Source organism: Rhinopithecus bieti, unplaced genomic scaffold, assembly GCF_001698545.2.
Source record: "Rhinopithecus bieti isolate Rb0 unplaced genomic scaffold, ASM169854v2 scaffold_5324, whole genome shotgun sequence".
Lineage (NCBI taxonomy): Eukaryota > Metazoa > Chordata > Mammalia > Primates > Cercopithecidae > Rhinopithecus > Rhinopithecus bieti.
This window is the reverse complement of record NW_016804869.1, coordinates 1,038,689-1,057,420: the sequence shown is the minus strand read 5'-3', so window position 1 is coordinate 1,057,420 and position 18,732 is coordinate 1,038,689. Positions and strand designations below refer to the sequence as shown.

Here is an 18,732-nt window from a genome sequence, read left to right as displayed (position 1 = left end):
GCGGGCCTCTTTTTTTTTTTTTTTTTTTTTTTTGAGATGGAGTCTTGCTCTGTCGCCCAGGCTGGAGTGCAGTGGCCAGATCTCAGCTCACTGCAAGCTCCGCCCCCCGGGTTCACGCCATTCTCCTGCCTCAGCCTCCCGAGTAGCTGGGACTACAGGCGCCCGCCACCTCGCCCGGCTAGTTTTTTGTATTTTTTTTTTTTAGTAGAGACGGGGTTTCACCGTGTTAGCCAGGATGGTCTCGATCTCCTGACCTCGTGATCCGCCTGTCTCGGCCTCCCAAAGTGCTGGGATTACAGGCTTGAGCCACCGCGCCCGGCCCTCTTTGATGTTTTTAATGACCATAAGCAGAAGAGAAGTCTCACTTCCACCTATTGAAGGCAACCACAAAATATATGCAGTGAAGACAAAATTATATTTTTGAAATTCTGCAGGCATTGTTGCCTGTTAAGGGCACCGACCTGAAACTGGCTCTCTTTGTTAGAAAAAAGAGTATCAAGGTTGAAAAAGATGTTACAGATGGACTTGAAATACTGAGATCTGATGTAACCAGAATTTGCAAGACAGCAGACAGGGCACAAACTTAATATGTGGGTGAAAACTTTATTGAAGGCCTATTTCTGTGCTACCTATAGTCAGCTCACTCATTTTTACATCCAACTCTGACTTTTAAATTTCCACCCAGGTTTTCAGACCAATTATTATGCTTTCTTCTTCATAAAACCTTCTTTGAGTTCTTTAAGCTAGTGGTTTTCAGCTGGGACAATTTCTTCCTAAAGTGGACATCTGCAATGTCCAGAGACATTTTTGCCCATCTCAACTGGGGAGAGATGATACTGGCATCTAGTGGTAGAGGCCAGGGATACTGCTAAAGATCCTTCAAGGCACAGGACAGTCCCCGCAACAAATAATTATCGGCCTAAAATGTCTAGTGCTAACATTGAGAAGCTCTGCTTTAGGAGAATGTAATTTCTTCATACATTTTTCCCTCTTTGTCATGGCTTTTTGTATTATACCTGTCCAGGTATATGTTTAATTTATTTTATTAGCATAGAAACTCTTTGCAGGAAGGAACCATATATATTTATCTTTTTCTTCCCAGTATCGAACACTCAAAATAAATGATTAAAAGGAGCAAACGCATTATAGAACTTGTAGTAAAAAGCTGTTTAGTGGTAGTGTAACTTAACATCTTTAAAAAACCAATCACATTTGGAGAATATTTTACTTCTGATTTTTGTTCAGTTTATAGGATCTCAAGCTTGGAAAAAACCTTAAATGTAGTCTAGTCCAACTGCTCTTCTTTACCAAGGGACTTCTTTTGATTTTCTAAATACTGAATTGAAATTCAGTTGCAATCATCTTCAGGTGCCAGACTGTGAAATTGGTATTTCCTCATTTAGACATTATCAGAACACCTGGTGGCCCTCTGTGCATGGGTATATACTGTGTGTGTGAATTCATTAAGAACAGTAATTGCAGAAGAGGTCACTAGGTGATCTGTATCCTACTTTTCAACCCCTAGGATCAGTGATGTAAATTGCTCCCTTCCCTAAGATGCTTACTTACTTGGTAAGGCAAAGAGACTGCACTGTGTTTTTTCTCTGCACAAATATTTGTTTAATCAAATTATCCTTAGCCCAGAGGTATTTACATCTTTTACACCTAATCAATTCTTACTCACTAATTACTTAATATCAAAGACATCTTTGATTTTCACTTAAAGGCCAATTCATTCTAATTACGACCTCTCTGTTGAACTCTGGTAGGACTCTTCCCCTAGTATTATTAGTTGTCCTTTAATTTTCCATGAGAAAATATTACACATATATATATATTTCATGGAAAATATATTTTCAATTAGACTGCAAAGGCCTTAAATACGAAAATGGTTATATCTTAAAAAAAATTATACCAAGTACCTAATACAGGGTGAGTATCTCCACTCCAAAACTTCAAAATCTAAAATGTTACAAAACCCAAAACTTTTTGAGTACTAACATGATGCTCAAAGGAAATGTTTATTGGAACATTTTTTTATTAGGATTTTTGGGTTGGGGATTCTCAGCAGTAGTATATAATACAAATATTCCAAAATCTAAAAAAATCCAAATTCTGAAACGCTTTTGGTTCAAAGCATTTCAGATAAGAGATACTCAACCTGTATAGCATAAAGCTCACACATAGCAGACAATATTCCTTCAATGATTGAATTGGAGTTCTCAGATATTTCAAAGTTAAAAGGGAGTAACTTTGACTCATATATACAATCCCATGGACATCTTTTAAATAGCCTCAGTGAGAAATATTAAGCTTAGTGGACATTTTAATTAATAAGCTGAAAGATAAGATTCATGAACATTATGTAAGATAAAAGCATATGAAGACAAAATTGTATGTAAATGGGTGCATTTTAACTAAAAGTACTGACATTTCATTAAGCAGAAAGTGTATTACTAATCAGCAAAAAATAGTAAGAAAAATATTACCATGATACTGGCAAATTGGGAAAGAAGAATCTTTGTTACTTACAGCTGAATTAAGATGTTTATAATTATAGCTAAAAATTAATTTTACTGTTTTGAAATGTAATTCAGAAAATGTGAGTTTTAGACCCAGCTTTGTGCAAATTGTCTGTGTAACTTCAGAGAAATCACTTAATCCTACTGGATCCACTTTTTCAACTTAGAAATTTATGAGAGTAGGACACTTTGTTTCTAATATTGCTTCCAGCTTTAACTTTATATTCGTATGAAGATTTACAGTTAAAATCTCTTTTCCATATATTATCTCATTTTATCATCTTGACTTTTGTAAGGAAAGCCTAGAAAACATATTTTCCTTGTACTAATGAAAAAACAGGGTCAGATAGTTAAGTTACTTAACCAAGCCTGGTGTGTTGCAGCCTGTTGCTATTTCCAAGATAACTCTCAAAAACCTTGTCTATGAAGATAAGTAACGATTAATCTTTAAAATATTTTATTTTTCTCTATTCTAAAACTAAGATTTAAAAAATGAGGCCCTTAATGATCAATGTAAGCTTCATAATTTAAAAATAGTGTAAAATTTATACCTTGTGCTTTGAGCTAGGGATAGCCAATAAGATTCCATACGCATGTCAACCTGTATTGATTGGTAGTAGTTGCCTGAAGTGCTGTGCTGAGAATAATTCTGAGGCCAAGTTTGGGTTAGGGTGGGAAAGTTGCCATGTTAGATTAACCATGTATATCATGGATGATGGAGAGAGGAGTGGTGGCAGAACTACTTATGGAGGAACAAGCTTTTTAAAGAAATCGCTTCAGAACTCAATAGTATTCTATTAACAGTCTAATATTGACTTGCCTTATATCGTTTTGTAACTAGTATTATTTAAAATGTTTGATTAACTTTTGTCATGAATGTTTTTCGAGTGTCTGAGTGTCTTTTTTTTTCTTTTGAGACAGGGTCTTGCTCTGTTGCCAGGCTGGAGTACAGTGGTGCGATCTTGGCTCACTGCAACCTCTGCCTCCCGAGTTCAAGTGATTCTCCTGCCTCATCCTCCCAAATAGCTGGGACTACAGGCATGCACTACCATGCCCAGCTAATTTTTGTACTTGGAGTAGAGATGGGGTTTCACTATGTTGGCCAGGATGGTCCTGATCTCTTGACCTTATGATCCGCCCACCTCGGCCTCCCAAAGTGCTGGGATTACAAGTGTGAGCCACCGTGCCCGACTGAAAAGTTCTTCTTAAAATATTTAATCTTTGTCTTCATTTGTAACCATAAACCATGAAAGAATATAAAAGGTGCTTTCAGTTGGAATTTTAATAAGATACAGCTTGATCTGAAAACTTGAGTGCAATATATATGTATGTATATGCATGTGTGAGCTTACATTGACATTTATTTTATTCATATATTTATTATATTAATATACATCTGGTATATTAACATTAACATATATTAATATAACATTTATTATGAGTAGGAAAAAACAATGTTCTCCAGACTATTCAGTATAAACATTTATTCCTGTGCTCCAAGAAAGGTTGAAGATGTGAATCAGCAATTGCTCCATGCCAGTCACAGTCATAGGTGTTTTACGTCCTTTCTTTTCCTCTAAGCTGTACAATACTTTTTGAGTTAGACTTGATTATTTGCTTTTTCAGCAATGACCAACTACATCTTAGGAAAGTTTAATAACTGCCCAAGATGGCATAGCTAAGAAAGTTTGCAGAGCCAGAATTCAGACCAGAGTTTATCAGGTCTTAAAATCCCTTTTCTGAACAAAACCAGGCTATGTCTTGTTGAGATTTTAGGGCACAGATATTTCCCAAGTGACGATCTATGTTCTTCATATATCTGAGGACAATGTTTGGATTTTGGTTTCGTTGTCTTTACATGTTGTGCAGTTTCAGGGAAGAAAGTGAAGCACACTGAAAAGGAGAATCATCACTTTCCAGTTCTGGCCAGTGTGATGCCAGTGAGCTGTTTTTCTGCAGTGTGTCATGTTTCATCTAACAAGCACTTCTCTGGGTTTAGCGAATTTATTTTAATTGAGACAGAAACCGCCCTGAAAAACTGTTATGGTTGGGGAAGCATATTACATATGGATTGTGCTTTCGTGCTATTCATGCACTTAAGTTTGGTTCACACACAAAAAAATTACAATTTGGAATAATATATTATTTCATCAACAGAAGTGTGTAATGTGGCCATAACTTAACTCATAACATGAATGTAATAGAGAATGTCATTTTCTTTTTTCCAGATTCCTTGGTGTTACTCAGTTTTCGCCTACACATGCCAGAAAGGCATTTCCTTGTTTTGATGAGCCAATCTACAAGGCTACTTTCAAAATCAGCATCAAGCATCAAGCAACCTATTTATCTTTATCTAATATGCCAGTGGAAACTTCCGTGTTTGAGGAAGATGGATGGGTTACGGATCACTTTTCACAGACCCCTCTCATGTCCACATATTATTTAGCCTGGGCAATTTGCAACTTCACGTACAGAGAAACTACCACCAAGAGTGGGGTTATAGTAAGTATTTTCAGCTTAATGACGTTTTTGGATAATGTATTCTCTGTAAAGTAACCTGATTTCTGGATTAACAATGAATCATTTCTAACCTTTTTACACCTTATATAGTGGAAATCTTTCTTTAATTCTTACGGGGGTGGGGGGGATTACATATTTTACTGGTTTCAGAGTGTCAGAGAGAAACCTGTCTTCTATACCCAGCACTCTTACTCCCTTAACCACCTCCACCTCCCTCCCCCATCATCCTTATTCTTCCTCGTCTCTACCTGCACTATTGTATATCTCTGGAACAGCTGCTGTTGTCTGTTTTGGAAAATTGCCTGTTTGTATGACTGGGAAAGCTACTTCTTTTTATTGTAACATATTTGAAATGTACAGAACATATGGTGAGTAATATAGTAAACTCCATATACCTACTAACCAGATCAACAGAACTAAGTATTTTACCATCTTCAGTCTAATGTTATTGCTGAGAAAGTAAAACATAGGATGCAGTTGAAGCTCTCCGTGTAACCATCCTTTGATCTCATTGCCTTGACCTTTCCCTTAGAGATCAACACTGTCCTGAATTTGGTGTTTGCTATTTCCATACATATTATCCTACGATTATTTCATATCTATGTATAGACACACACACACACACACTTACAATACATGCCATATTTTAAAATTTCATGTAAGTGATTTTCTATTGTCGATAATATCTTGCAACTTATTTTCATTTCATTTTATTTTTATTTTCTTAGGAAGGATGAGATAGAGGGAGCATTGTCTGCATTAAATTTGTAATAAGAATCTATTGGATTCTCTTTGATGGCTATCATTTGTGACACCATGGTATTCTAGGCACTTTTTACATGCAATTACATTGCATTAGGGTAGACTATACCATGTTGAATTAAGAATTTTTGCCTCATTTCAATGGCTTACATGATATATATGCATTTATTTTAATTTTCATATTAACATTAAGACAAGGTATTATGATTCCACTTTTTTTTTTTAAATGAGTAAAGTAAATCGAGTACAGCTTAAGGAGATTAAGTAACTTGTCCAGGGGCTAAACGTAAGCAAATGGTAGAGCTGTAAATCAAATTTGGTTGGTTTGATCCTAAATTTTGGGCTTTTCCCCCTGTGCCTTACGAATTCTGTGTTCCACCAGTTCACTTGTGTGTCTATAAGAAAATTCAGATTGTGATTCTTCTCATCCAGTAACCTTTGTATTCAGTGTTGCTTGAACACAGCAAAATAGGTGAATATAAATCTATATTTTTAATTTGTAGGAAGTTGATAGTTCTAAAATAACCTAAATTTTGAAAAATAGTTTTGGCTACAGAAATTTTCCTCACTGTTACTTTTAATTTAAATTATTGTGGGACCTGTTTAAGAAATAAAATCTGCCAGCATACAAAATCAATGCCATTACTGAAAAACTGCTTGTAATGAATTCATCTATCTAATCATTAAAATCATGTTTTAAATGCAGACTTTTTAGAAGGCTAGTAGGCATTTTACTCTTTTGGACTTATAATCATTTGATGTGTTGAATTTCTCTGATGTTTCTTGATGTCTTCTGTGGGCATTTCAAGGCTGTACTCATTGGACCATACACAGACATGGAACACGAAGACACCTCATTTCATTTTACGTCTTCAAAAGTTGATGATTGACTTGCTGTGGGTCAGCTAGCATAGGGTACACTGGAAATTCTTTTTTCTCGTATGTTTTCTTTAAAGTATCTTAAAAGTGTTTTCAGCCCTAAACAATTATACTTGTTGCTAAGTGACCCATGTTTTAAAGCCAGACACACTCTAATAGTTATTTAGATGTGACTTTTGATTAGAGTTAAGAATCTCTAAGTAATTAGTAAATATTTTAAATTCCTGCTTAATAATTTTATGTAGAAATGATAAAAAATTCTACCAGAGAACACTGAAAGGTCAATTGAAATAAAATTTTAGATTGCGTAACCTAAAATACTAACATCTATAAAAAAGAAAACAGAATTGCCATTGGGAGCTCTTATTTATCAACTGTGGAAATAAAGTTTAAAACTTACCTCCTTTTTTCTGTCACTCTTTTGAAATACAATCTGTTTTCTTTTCACTGCCTTTCCCCTTTATTATTCGGAGCATATGAAAATGACATTTCTCAACACTTAACAGCTAGAAGGAGTGGAAGTTTAGCTTTAGAATCTTGGATGTGGGATGGTCACATGAAGTCCAGGTGGTCATTTCAGATCAGAAACTGAAGCAATTTTCTTTGAGATATGAAAGAGGAACTTGAGTAGCATATAAATAATACACAGCTAAATGGTAGCAGGGCCATAAGTGTGAATATTTGAGACATCATCATCACTGTTATTCTTTGCTTATCAAGCTACCTACACTTTGCAAGGCTCTATTCTAAGTAATTAGAAACATTTTTTAAAAATCTAAAATCCTTCTGGTACAGAGATTGCAAATTCAAGTATTCAGACTGAATCCAAGGCTGCAGCCATGTTTTGTTTACCCATCCCCAAAATGGCTTAACATTTTTTATATTAGTTGTCAACATTTAGAAAGTAGAAGATTGCACATAAACTTACTTATTTCTGGCTTCTCTTGAAAAATGGAAAGCTCTTGTAACACTTAGGTTATACTCCTATTTGGTAACACTTGTTCATTCATTTATTCCTTCAACAGGTATTTATTGACTGAATGACAGGTATTGTTCTAGACTCTTGTGATATAGCATCAAACAAAGCAGAAAACGTTCCTGCTCCCAGGAAGCTTATATTCTAATGAGGGGAGAGAGGCAATAAACAAAAAATATATAATATGTCAGGTAGTGATATATGTTATCATGAAAATCACTATTCTAGAGCTGGGTAGTGGTGACTCACTTATGTGGGGCATTTGCTTCCCAGTTTAACTTAATCTAGACCACTTTTGTTCTTTTGCATCTAGTCCATTTCACTGATACCACAGTTCCTGTTTTGATCAATCCTATAGATGTTCGGAGTTGAAAATCCAGAGGGTAGCCTAGGACTGTACATAGGAAAAACAATGAATTCATTAATTGTGATTTAGGAACACTAGTATTCACATATTCACGAATTGCTTTGATTGAAAGTTGTGGAAAATAAGTTCAAGACTAGTTGGAAGAGGGAGAAATTGTTAACGTTTGAAGTCTAGGGATGTGCTTCATGGAGGAGACAGGATTCAGTATGGCCCTGAATGATGGCTTGGTCTTAGAGAGGCAGATAATGTGTGCATATAATTCTTTGCCAGGGAAATGTTAATAGGAAAAGACACAGAGGTAGGAAAATCTCTATGGAATATAGTGTGGCATGATGATTATAAACATTGATTTTAGAATCAGATTAGTCTGTTTCAGAATTATTGCTTTGCTTTGCATCTCTGCAAACTTTGTTAATTACTTAACCTCTTTTTATTCTGATTTTCTTGTTTGAAAACTGAAAGTATGAATTTTTCCTTTACAATATTGTTCTGGTTTCTACCATGTCATTGCAAACTACTTCAGAACTTAGTGGCATAAAACAGCCATTTTATTATGCTTAAAGTTTCTGTAGGCTAGGAATTTGGAAGGGCACAGTGGTGACAACTTCTCTGTGCTCAGTGATGTCTGGGGCCTCAGTTGGGGAAGCAGAATGTTTAGGGGGTGACTTGACAGCTAGGGGCCAGAATCATTTGAAGCCATCTTTGTCTGGTGGTTGTGTTGTCAGTCTTCTGGGATGTGAGCTGAGGCCGTCAGTCATATATCCATGTGTGGCTTCTTCACGTGGCCTGGGCTTCTTCAAAGCATGATGGTCTTAGGATGGTTGGACTTCTTACGTGGTAGTTCAGAGCTCCAAAGGTGAGTGTCCTAAAAGAACTAGGTGGGTGTTATGTGAATTTTTAAACCTATCCTCAGAAGTCACAGAGCATCACTTCTAAGACATTCTATTGGTTATGAGTCACTAAGTACAGTGCTCTTTCAGCAAAGAGGGCATTAGACCCCAACTCTTGACAATAGGAGTGTAGAAGAATTTGTAGGCCTGTTTTAAAATTAACACAGTCTGCTCTCTGCCTGCAGATTATTTATATTCATCCTACAGACAACATATACTTGTCAGTAGGCCTCATCCCATTACAGCATGAGGCTCAGAATTGAGGTCCAGTCCTCACCATCTAATTTAGGTTCAAGCATCGAAGAGATGACTTGGTTTGGTTTCTTGGGCATAGTTTCTCTCACTCTGAAGACCTGTTACTGAAAGATACAAGCTATCTTACCTCACTTTTCTCCCTTCAACAGACAATAATAAGACTGGAATATGGTTATGACAAAAGCCATTTCCGTTCAAGAATGGAGGAAATTGGAAGATACAGTAGTCACTAGCCCACAGCAATTCTGAAACCCAACTGGGCACATGTTACCAATTCCTTAATTATGGATGAATGGCTGATCCCTGTGAACTGTTCTCTTTGACATTTGGCCCCACCCTTTGGGCTCTTTGTTTTGCCTTCTGAGGCATCCTTTTCTTCCAGTTAAAAGCAGTTTGTGTTTGCAACCAAATAGTCATAATTGCATAAAAGTACAGCCAGTGCATATCCATGGGTTCTACATCCAGGGACTCAACCAGCTGTGGATTAAAACCATTTAAGAAAATTGTGTCTGTATTGAACAGGAGCTAGACTTTATTTTTCTGGTTCTTCTTCCCAACAATAGAATATGGCAACTATTTACACAACATTTACATTGTATTAGGTATTATATGTAATCTAGAGATGATTTAAAGTATACAGGAAGACATGCATGGGTTCTATGCAAATACTATACCATTTATATAAGGGACTTGACCATCTATAGATTTTGATATCCATGGGAGGTCCGGGAACCAGTCCTCATAGATACCAAGGGATGACTGTAGCTCGTGTTTGCAATAGATTTGAATAACCTCAGCTTGCTTCCTACCAGTAAAATGTTAGGGCTACAAACACCTATTTTTCTTTTGTATTGGCTCTGTTACATTCAGCCCAAGCAGGTACACTTATGTTAAAAAATGTTGGCTTTTTATGTATCAAGTTATATCCACTCCATTAGACAAAATGATACCCACAGATCTCTTTAAGATGAACCTTTGTCTACTTTGAGGCTTTGTGGAATAAAAATTCTTAGATGCTCTTTTATTTAACAGGCTTTATGAGGCATACCCTTAAGATCTTTATAAAGCCTTTTGCCTTTTTGAAGAGGTTATGGGGCATCACTTTAAGAGTTTCTGAGGTCTTGATAAAGACTCCTCCTTGGCTTCAATCTTAGACCATTTTTGTCCTGACAGTGACCTGAATTTGTTGTTTTTCTGAAGCTGTTTCTTACTATGAGAATCTTCCGTTATCTGAAGAAGCTGAGAAGAAGGAAAAGTTTTAATTTCAAAACCGGCAAGTCCTGGCTTTTTTATATTTCCTCTAAATTTTGCTTGAAAACCAGACAGTTTAATCTTAACCTCATCTCTTTTATAATTTTCATGGCCAGTGAGAAGAAGCCAGGTGGCACTTTTAATGTTTTGCCTGGAAATCTTCATAGCTAGAAAATATAGTTCAGTAGTTATATTTCTCATTTTCCATAGCACTACAAGTAATGAGGTTGCCACACTTTTGTCTACTACATAACAAAGGTCCCCTTTCCTTCAGCCTTCAATAACATTTACCTTACTATGCTTCAAGCTCTCACCAACAGCCTCCTCAAGTCCCAGAGGCTTCTGCTAACAATCCCAAGGCTTTTCTAGTTTTTGCTCCTAGTCTAGTCCCAAAGTCAATACCACATATTTTAAGGCTTTTGATATGGAGGTGCCCTAATTCCAGGTATCAAAATTGGTTCAAATCAATATTGCTGAATAAGAAATCATTTGAAAATGTTTCAACAAAAGTAACCATTTTAATGCTCACTGTGAAGAGTAGTGTGAGCATGAAAATGCTGTGAAGGGTTTGGATGGTACAGAGCAGGGAACAACTTATCTCTGCTACACGATGTCTGAGGTCTCAGTGGGAGAGGCCTCATTGATTGGGGTTAACTTGATAGCTGGGGGCAAGAATCTTCGGACTGAATCTTTACTAAATGACTGTATATGATGTTGTGTGTTTTATGGCACCTTGGCTGGAGCTCTCATCTGGGGCATCTACCAGTGGTCTCTCCAAGTGGCCTGAGCTTCCTTGTATTAATAGCAGGGTGGTCTAATGTTGATGGGAATATTTGTTTTTTTCTTGCTAATACGTTTGAGTGTTTTGTAGATTCTGGATGTTAGTTCTTTGTCAGATTCATAGTTTGTGAATATTTTTTCCCACTCTTTGGGTTGTCTGTTTACTCTGCTGATTGTTTCTTTTGCTGTGCAGAAGTTTTTAGTTTAATTAAGTCTCATCTATTTATCTCAAAAAGGGAAATTTATTTGAAAGTGATCAAGGTGTATCAAGGAACCCAGGTTAGGCATGGACCTAGGGCTTGGAGCACTGGGGGCAGCTCAGAAATTCTGTTTTGGGTCTTTGTCAATGCTTGTTCTTTACTTTACTCTCTTACTGGGGATAGGCTTCCTCTCATCTTTGGTTCTTATGCTGGAATATGGCTGCCAAAAGTTCCCAAGTTTTGCATACTAATGTGAAGACCCCAAGAAAGTGACCATTATTAATTCCCAAACTCATAGGGAGTTAGTTGATTGCCCTGGCTTGAGTCAACGATCGTTGCTGGTTACTGTGTATACCATGAACATGTGGCATCCTTTTGTTATGGGATGTTTGGGGTGTCATTTTTCTGGCTGGGAACCTGTGGCTGATGGCACTTTTGACTAAGTTTTGCTTGGGCCAGCTGGGCTCATATCGCCCACTTTGCCTGGCAGCTTCGCTTGGCATACACTATGGGCTAGGTCCCACCAACCAAGGGTAAGTCAGGTATGGAATAGTGTGTGAGTGAGTGTGGGGTCCAGCCACTGTGCACAATCAGATGTGTCAGCTGCTGCAGTGGGCCAGGCAGCTCCAGATGCTGTCATGGGCACTGGGCCAGGTGCACCACAAGCAGCTTTCATGGCTGGTACTGGGGAATATGGTGGTGCCTGGAAGCTTGGAGATGTCAGGAACCACAGGGCCCTAAAGAGGGAGTCACAGCCCTGGCTCAGGGATTTCACAGGTCTGGGCTCCCTGAACGACTGTAGCTCTTCTTTCCTTCTCTTTTCCTACAACATGGTAAGCAAGGGTCATGTCTCAGCCCTGTTTGTGTGACAGTTCTTTTAGCCTCGCCATTCAATGGGTCTTGAGTTCTTGTCCTGTGACCAGGAAGAATAAGGTATGTAGGCAAGTGGAGGGTGAACAAGATGAATAGAAGCTTTATTGAGTGATAGAAAAGCTGAAGGGAAACGTGTGTGTGTGTGTGTGTGTGTGTGTGTGGTGGGAGGGTGGGCAGCTCCTTTCCACAGCCAGGGTATCCTGATGAGTGTTCAGTCCCTAGCAGAGAAGGTAACTTCTCTCTGCAACTGGTCATCCCATTGCTTGTGCAGCTTTCAGCAGAGAGGACCTAGACTGTGTTGCTCCTCTCTGCATCTGGTCATCTGGTTGTCTGCTCAGCTCTGGCTGAGCCTGGGGCTCTTATAAACCCTAGAGGGGAGGAAGTGTGCACTGATTCAGCCATGGGTGGCCATAGTTGGGCCTGGAAAAGGCACCACAAGTCCCTACTCTGGTCTGTGGGATGGCAGCCTGTTCCCTGGTCTTACTGGGGACCCACCCCCTTCCACCCAGAAACCTGTCTGCCTCCTGCTGCCTGTTCATGGCACCCAGGCTATAAGTGCCAAGGGGTATCTGCAGGCCAGCATTGAGCTGCCCTCAGCCCCACCTTGGCTTCCCTCCTATGCTCATTGGCACCCAAAATTTGGAGGAGGCTGAGGCGACAGGGAGCTGGAGTGTCAGCACTGCCCTGAGCATGTGCACACCCAGCCGGGCAGTGACAGCACTGGAGCTTGCCCCGACTTTGCTCCGAGATCAGAGCAGGCAAGGACAGCAGGGAGAAGCCAGGCAGTGGGAGCAGGCATTTATAAGCCTGCAAGAGCAAGCGGGTCTTTCCTGGGCCCCCAGTAGTCCAGGGATGCTTGGGTCCGCAGCTGTGGTTTGGGTGACTGCAGCTGTGGTGGTACGGAGCTAGGAGATGGAAGGGGTTGAAGGGTGGGAGGGGTTGTGAATGGGGCCCCTGCCTGCTCCAGGAAGAGGGAGACCTGGGTCTTCAGCATGGTTTGGGCAGCTGCAACAGCACTGGGGAGTCCCGGCCCCAGCTCAGAAGGGGCAGGGCTCACACTTGTCTCTGGCTCTCGTGGGCTCCATGGAGAGGGGCAGCCCTGACTGCGCCTCCCTGCTGCAGCCAGTGTGATGGCAGCAGCTGCTCCAGATGGCCCACCACTGCCATCATTATGATAGGAATCATGGTATCTTCTGTTTCACCCTCGTGGGTGGGAATATATATTGCAAAAAAGAAGGAAGTTTTAGAGAAGGGATGCTGGGCAAAAAACTGCTACAGGTACTCAAAACATACTGTTTAATTTTATTGTGTGGACTGACTACAATAGGAAAGACACACACAATTTACAGTGGTGGTATCTATATATGTATACCCACATCCAGGAAGGTATAAGACACATACATATAGTTCACATTCCTGATGCTTATTTTTCTAGATGTGATATTCTATATATACACTTAAAACATAGGACTATTCTGTGAAGTGTCCTACTGAAAACAAATTAAGTCTAATTTTAATGAGAGAATTAGAGGAGGGTAGGTTAATGTATTCTAAGCATATATTCTATTTTTTGAAGGAATTACATTAGTCGTTGAAGTCGTGTTGTCATTAGACGTTCTAATAAGATTGCATTAGAAATGTAATAATGATCCATAGAGCAACTAAAAGAAATAGTAACAAAAGAGTTGGATTACAATCTATTTAGGAATGTAAGTAGAGGCTTCTTTCCTACCCTAGGAAGTGTTAGTCATCCTCCTCCTCTCTACTTTTTGAAAACTTTTTACACTCATCTCTCATAGCTGTTTTTCTGCTGTTCATAGAGCTTTCTTGCCAGCTACTTTAGACTGTGAACTCTTTGAAGGTAGGCACCATCTTTGTAAGGTCTGCAGTTCATGTTGTATGTAGAAAATGATAGATACTCAGTGAAATTCCACTGGTTGTCTAAATAAGTGGGTTTCCATCAGATATACCACAATGTCAAGGTTTTTCAAAACCTTTTGGCTAGGTTAATATGTAGGGCCTGAAAATTCATGCGAAATAATTTTGACCAATATTGAAATAAAAATAGAAAATGTTACAATACCAATATCATCACTTTTAAGGACATCTGCAGGAAGATGTAAGTGAAAAGAGTTACTAAAGAGAGTCGGGTACTGAGGAGCAAAGATTTACCACCAAACAGGGAACTGAATCCAGTGCAGACTCTGAGGAGAAATGGGATGGTTCCTGTGAGCAGAAAGACAAAGAACTGTCTCTGTTCTCCATTAGGAAAGCAATGCCTGAGTACTGTTGATTTGTTAGTAATAGCTGAGTCATAGCTAGGTGGGGCCTGAGTTGGCTGGGTGGTCTGCAGCCATGTGGGTGTCTTTATTGTTTTTATGACGTCCAGCTCACCTCTGCTGCATGAGAGAGATGTCTGAGCCAGGCATGAGTCATCCAGTCAGGTCTGCAGTGGTATCAGAAGGCTACATGGCCAGGTCAGAAGTTTATTAGAGTCGAGGAGTTTAAGAAGTTAAAAAGCAAAGAATAAAATTGATGAACCTCCAGAAATTTCATTAGTGTGGTAGGAGCAGAGTCAGTAGGTTCTATTACAGAGTGTGTGTAGAATGAAGAAATGGTTGTAGTGATTGTAGACTGTTTTTAAGAGTGCTAGTTAAGAGAAAGGGTAAGAAAATTATGTATGCAGAGCTTGTTCTAAGGGGTTTTAGATTATGGGAGAGCTGAATCTATAAGAACAGAACAAAAAGTTTCCAGAAAGCAGCCAAGAGCTACCTGATGTTTAATGGTTTGTGTCTATAGGGAAAATAGCAACACTGTTTTGCACCTTTCTGTAAGTTTTAGGAACCCAGGAATAGGAATAGAGAAAGCAAATGTAGGAAGATTGAACTTGGGGAATTGACAAGACACACGTGGCCAGCAGTCAGGAGGGCAAGACATCTAGAGTAACCATAAATATATTGTTGGAATCATTGGCCGTGGTATCTAGAGAAGCAGGGAGGCAAGTGAACCCATAATGGAAGTGATGTTCAGAAAAATGGATAGCAGGGGTGAAGACTACAAGTCACCTTGAAAGTAAAATTAGAGTAGAGATATGAAGTGGATGAGCTGGAAAGATTGTATGTGATAGAGAGGAGGGTTTCAGATTTCAGGGTGAGTTGGAGGAATTTTAAGCCTGTTATGGCAAAGTTGGGTGGATGAAGGGAACTGAGGATAGAATCATGGAGTGAGCAGAAAGAAAGTAACCAGAAGGTTGTGTTGGAACAAATGTCAATAACATGGAGAGGTGATCCTGAACAGGTTGGGAGAATCTCTGAAAAAGCTGTAAATCAGGCTTCAGATTCACGAAAAATGTTCAAGAGTGTCACCTGCAGGGCCAGATAGAAAATAGGAATAGAGAAAGCCATGAACTCTAAAAGAGGAGAGTTGTTTTCATGGAAGTGGAGGAGCAGTGGTGTAAAAGCAGCAATGGCAGGAGCTGGGAAAGTGCTCATCCTTCTCTCTGCCTCCGAGGGTGGATGAGAGCAGATCTGCTTAAGGATGAGAGTGTGGGCAGAAGTAGTGGGAGTCAAGGGTTTGTGCAAAGGATAAAAGTGTTGAGAAAAAGGATTACTTACACAGCAGACGGAATGGTAGACTGGAGGGACACGTTAACAACAGAACAGAGGGAGGACTAAGCAGGCCAAATTTAGTTAATGGAGGAGCTTATAGAACCATTGAGCCCCAAGGTTTCCATTGGGATATTGATGTAATGGAGTGAGCCTCAGCAAATCTCCATCCCCTTGTGGCTGGCTTTGGCTGATGGTGGATTCAGTGATGAATGATAATGGGTTTTGTTATATAATCTACAATTTATCAACTTCCCTAAGGTTTAAGAGTCTACCTATTGAAGAGGCTAATAGAAGCTAATAGAAAGAGCTTGAAGTGAAAAATAAACAAATCTAAAAAAACAGAACAGTTTGGTCAGTGTATCCATGATTACAGTGTGTTTACACTTGATGATGTGTGTGATAGATTGCATGGTGCACAGCCAGGTCTGTTTTTCCTTCAGTAGAAAGGAAGGAGATGATTCTGGCTGTGATCTTCCTTCCCTTATTCTTCCTGGTAGAATTTTGGGTGACTGCAGAGGGAGTTGCCAGTCCAATTGTCTCTTAGGTAAGGTCCTGGCATATCTAGAGTAAAGCAATGGCATATAATCTGATACTATTAAAAAGTTTGCTCTTTCTTTCTGGCTTTAGATTTGTTTTTATTGTTTGACTTTCTTCTTCTTTTAGATTCCAGTTCTTTAGGACTTTTACTTTAAATAACTGTTTTTGGCCAAGCCTTTATAATCCAAGAGAGGTAGAGAGTTGTATAATACTGAGAAAGAAAGGAGTGAAAGGTGAGGTTGGAGATTTATGCAGGAGCCAGATCATGAAGGGATTTGTATGTCATGTTAAGGAGTTTTGATTGTATGCTTTAGGCAGAGGTGAGCCATTGAAGGATTTGAACTTGGGAGGGCTTCAGGGTTATGTAAGGAGCATTCTTTAGAAGCATGGAGATAATACAAAATGTCTTATCTTCTTTGTCAAAAGACTCTCATTTTCTTTTCTCCATTATTTACCTGACCAGGATCTGTTTTCCTGTTTCATTAAGGCTGCCATAGGGATCTAGCTCAGCTTTCCTGAGGATTAAGGAATAGGCATTAAGTGACTGTCTGGGCAAGCAAGTGGAATTTAGGTTGCAGCTGGCATGAAAAAGTGGCCAACTTTTGCACAAGATGTGTTGCAGTACAGAGAAGAATCTCTGGGTGACCATGATACAAAACAAATAATAAGACAAAATTATATTCTACAGGTTGATGTCACTCAGATGCAAATGGTTCTTAAAGGATTTGATATCAAATTTCAGGAAGATTAACCAAGACATTCTGTTGAGATATAGTAATATTTCTAGGGGTGAGACTTGTAGGAAACAAAGAGGCAAATTATTTCCTGAAGAATCAAATTTTATTCTCAGAAGACCTTTGTACTCAGATGGATAAATAAGGGTGAATATTCAGAGTGGAAGAAGATAGCAAAAGTACTAATAGTACGGTCTGTCCCCAACCACTACCACCTACTAATGTTTCTTGACTTCTTTATCAGACCAGATGGCAAGATGAAGACTTGCTGGGTCTGGGAGATGCTGTTGTTTTCTCATGAAGTTTAATTTTGGGAGGAACTGGAAAATGCCTAAAACCAATCACTACCCATATGTGCTGTTCACATGGTACTGAAAATCATTTCTTACTGTCATCTTAAAACCATAGAAAAGCATTCTTTTATTAATTCTCAAATATATATTGAGTAACTGTGTTCAATAATGAACTGAAATATTTGGAAAATCCTGTCATAATTAAGATCAAAGAGAGAACTGACTGAGCAGAATTCATCAGAAGTTCACATAGATGTAGGACTTTGAGTTACAGAGAGAGGAAAAATTTCTAAACTTTTCTGATTAACCTTAATCAACTCAGTGTCCTCTTTGGGCTTAGCATCATCCAGAAGATAAGACAAGATAAACATACTATCATGCACGATATGGCACAACATGCTGTTTTATAAAGAAAAAGTAACTTCAGTGGGATGCCAGATGTTAAAAAAGAACAGAGAAGAAGACCAGCGAGGGCATGGATAATGATTGAGAAGTATTGGATCTTGAGGGATGGATAGGCACGTAGATGGAAGGCAGATTAGAGAGTTGTCTTCATGAGAGGAAGAGTGTACACAGAAAGGATGACCACTGGGTTTTCTTAGAGTAAGAAACACCTTTTTTAGTTTCAGGAATGGCTGTGATTTAATTACGGAGCGCAGATTTCAACCTGCTCCTGAATGAATACTGGGTACATAATGAAATGAAGGCAGAAATAAAGATGTTCTCTGAAACAAAGGAGAACAAAGATAGAACATACTAGAATCTCTGGGACACATTCAAAGCAGTGTGTAGAGGGAAATTTATAGCACTAAATGCCCACAAGAGAAACCTGGAAAAATTTAAAATTGACACTCTAACATCACAATTAAAAGAACCAGAGAAGCAAGAGCAAACACATTCAAAAGCTAGCAGAAAGCAACAAATAACTAAGATTAGAGCAGAACTGAAGGCGATACACAAAAAACCCTCCAAAAAAATCAATGAATCCAGGAGTTGGTTTTTTGAAAAGATCAACAAAATTGATAGACCGCTAGCAAGACTAATAAAAAAGAGAGAAGAATCAAATAGACACAATAAAAAATGATAAAGGGAATATCACCACCGACCCCACAGAAATACAAACTACCATCAGAGAATACTATAAACACCTCTACGCAAATCAACTAGAAAATCTAGAAGAAATGGATAATTTCCTGGACACTTACACTCTCCCAAGACTAAACCAGGAAGAAGTTGAATCCCTGAATAGACCAATAGCAGGCTCTGAAATTGAGGCAATAAAAAA

The 18,732-nt window shown here is 38.8% G+C and overlaps 1 protein-coding gene across 1 annotated transcript in view; it reads left to right on the top strand.

Annotated features, from left to right (window-relative positions):
* TRHDE (thyrotropin releasing hormone degrading enzyme) overlaps positions 1–18,732 on the top strand; it is a 419,741-nt gene that overhangs the window by 9,810 nt on the left and 391,199 nt on the right. Inside the window, exon 2 of the mRNA XM_017870740.1 lies at positions 4,751–5,024. Within this exon, the coding sequence (XP_017726229.1) occupies positions 4,751–5,024 (274 nt within the window). The remainder of the gene's footprint in view (positions 1–4,750; positions 5,025–18,732) is intronic.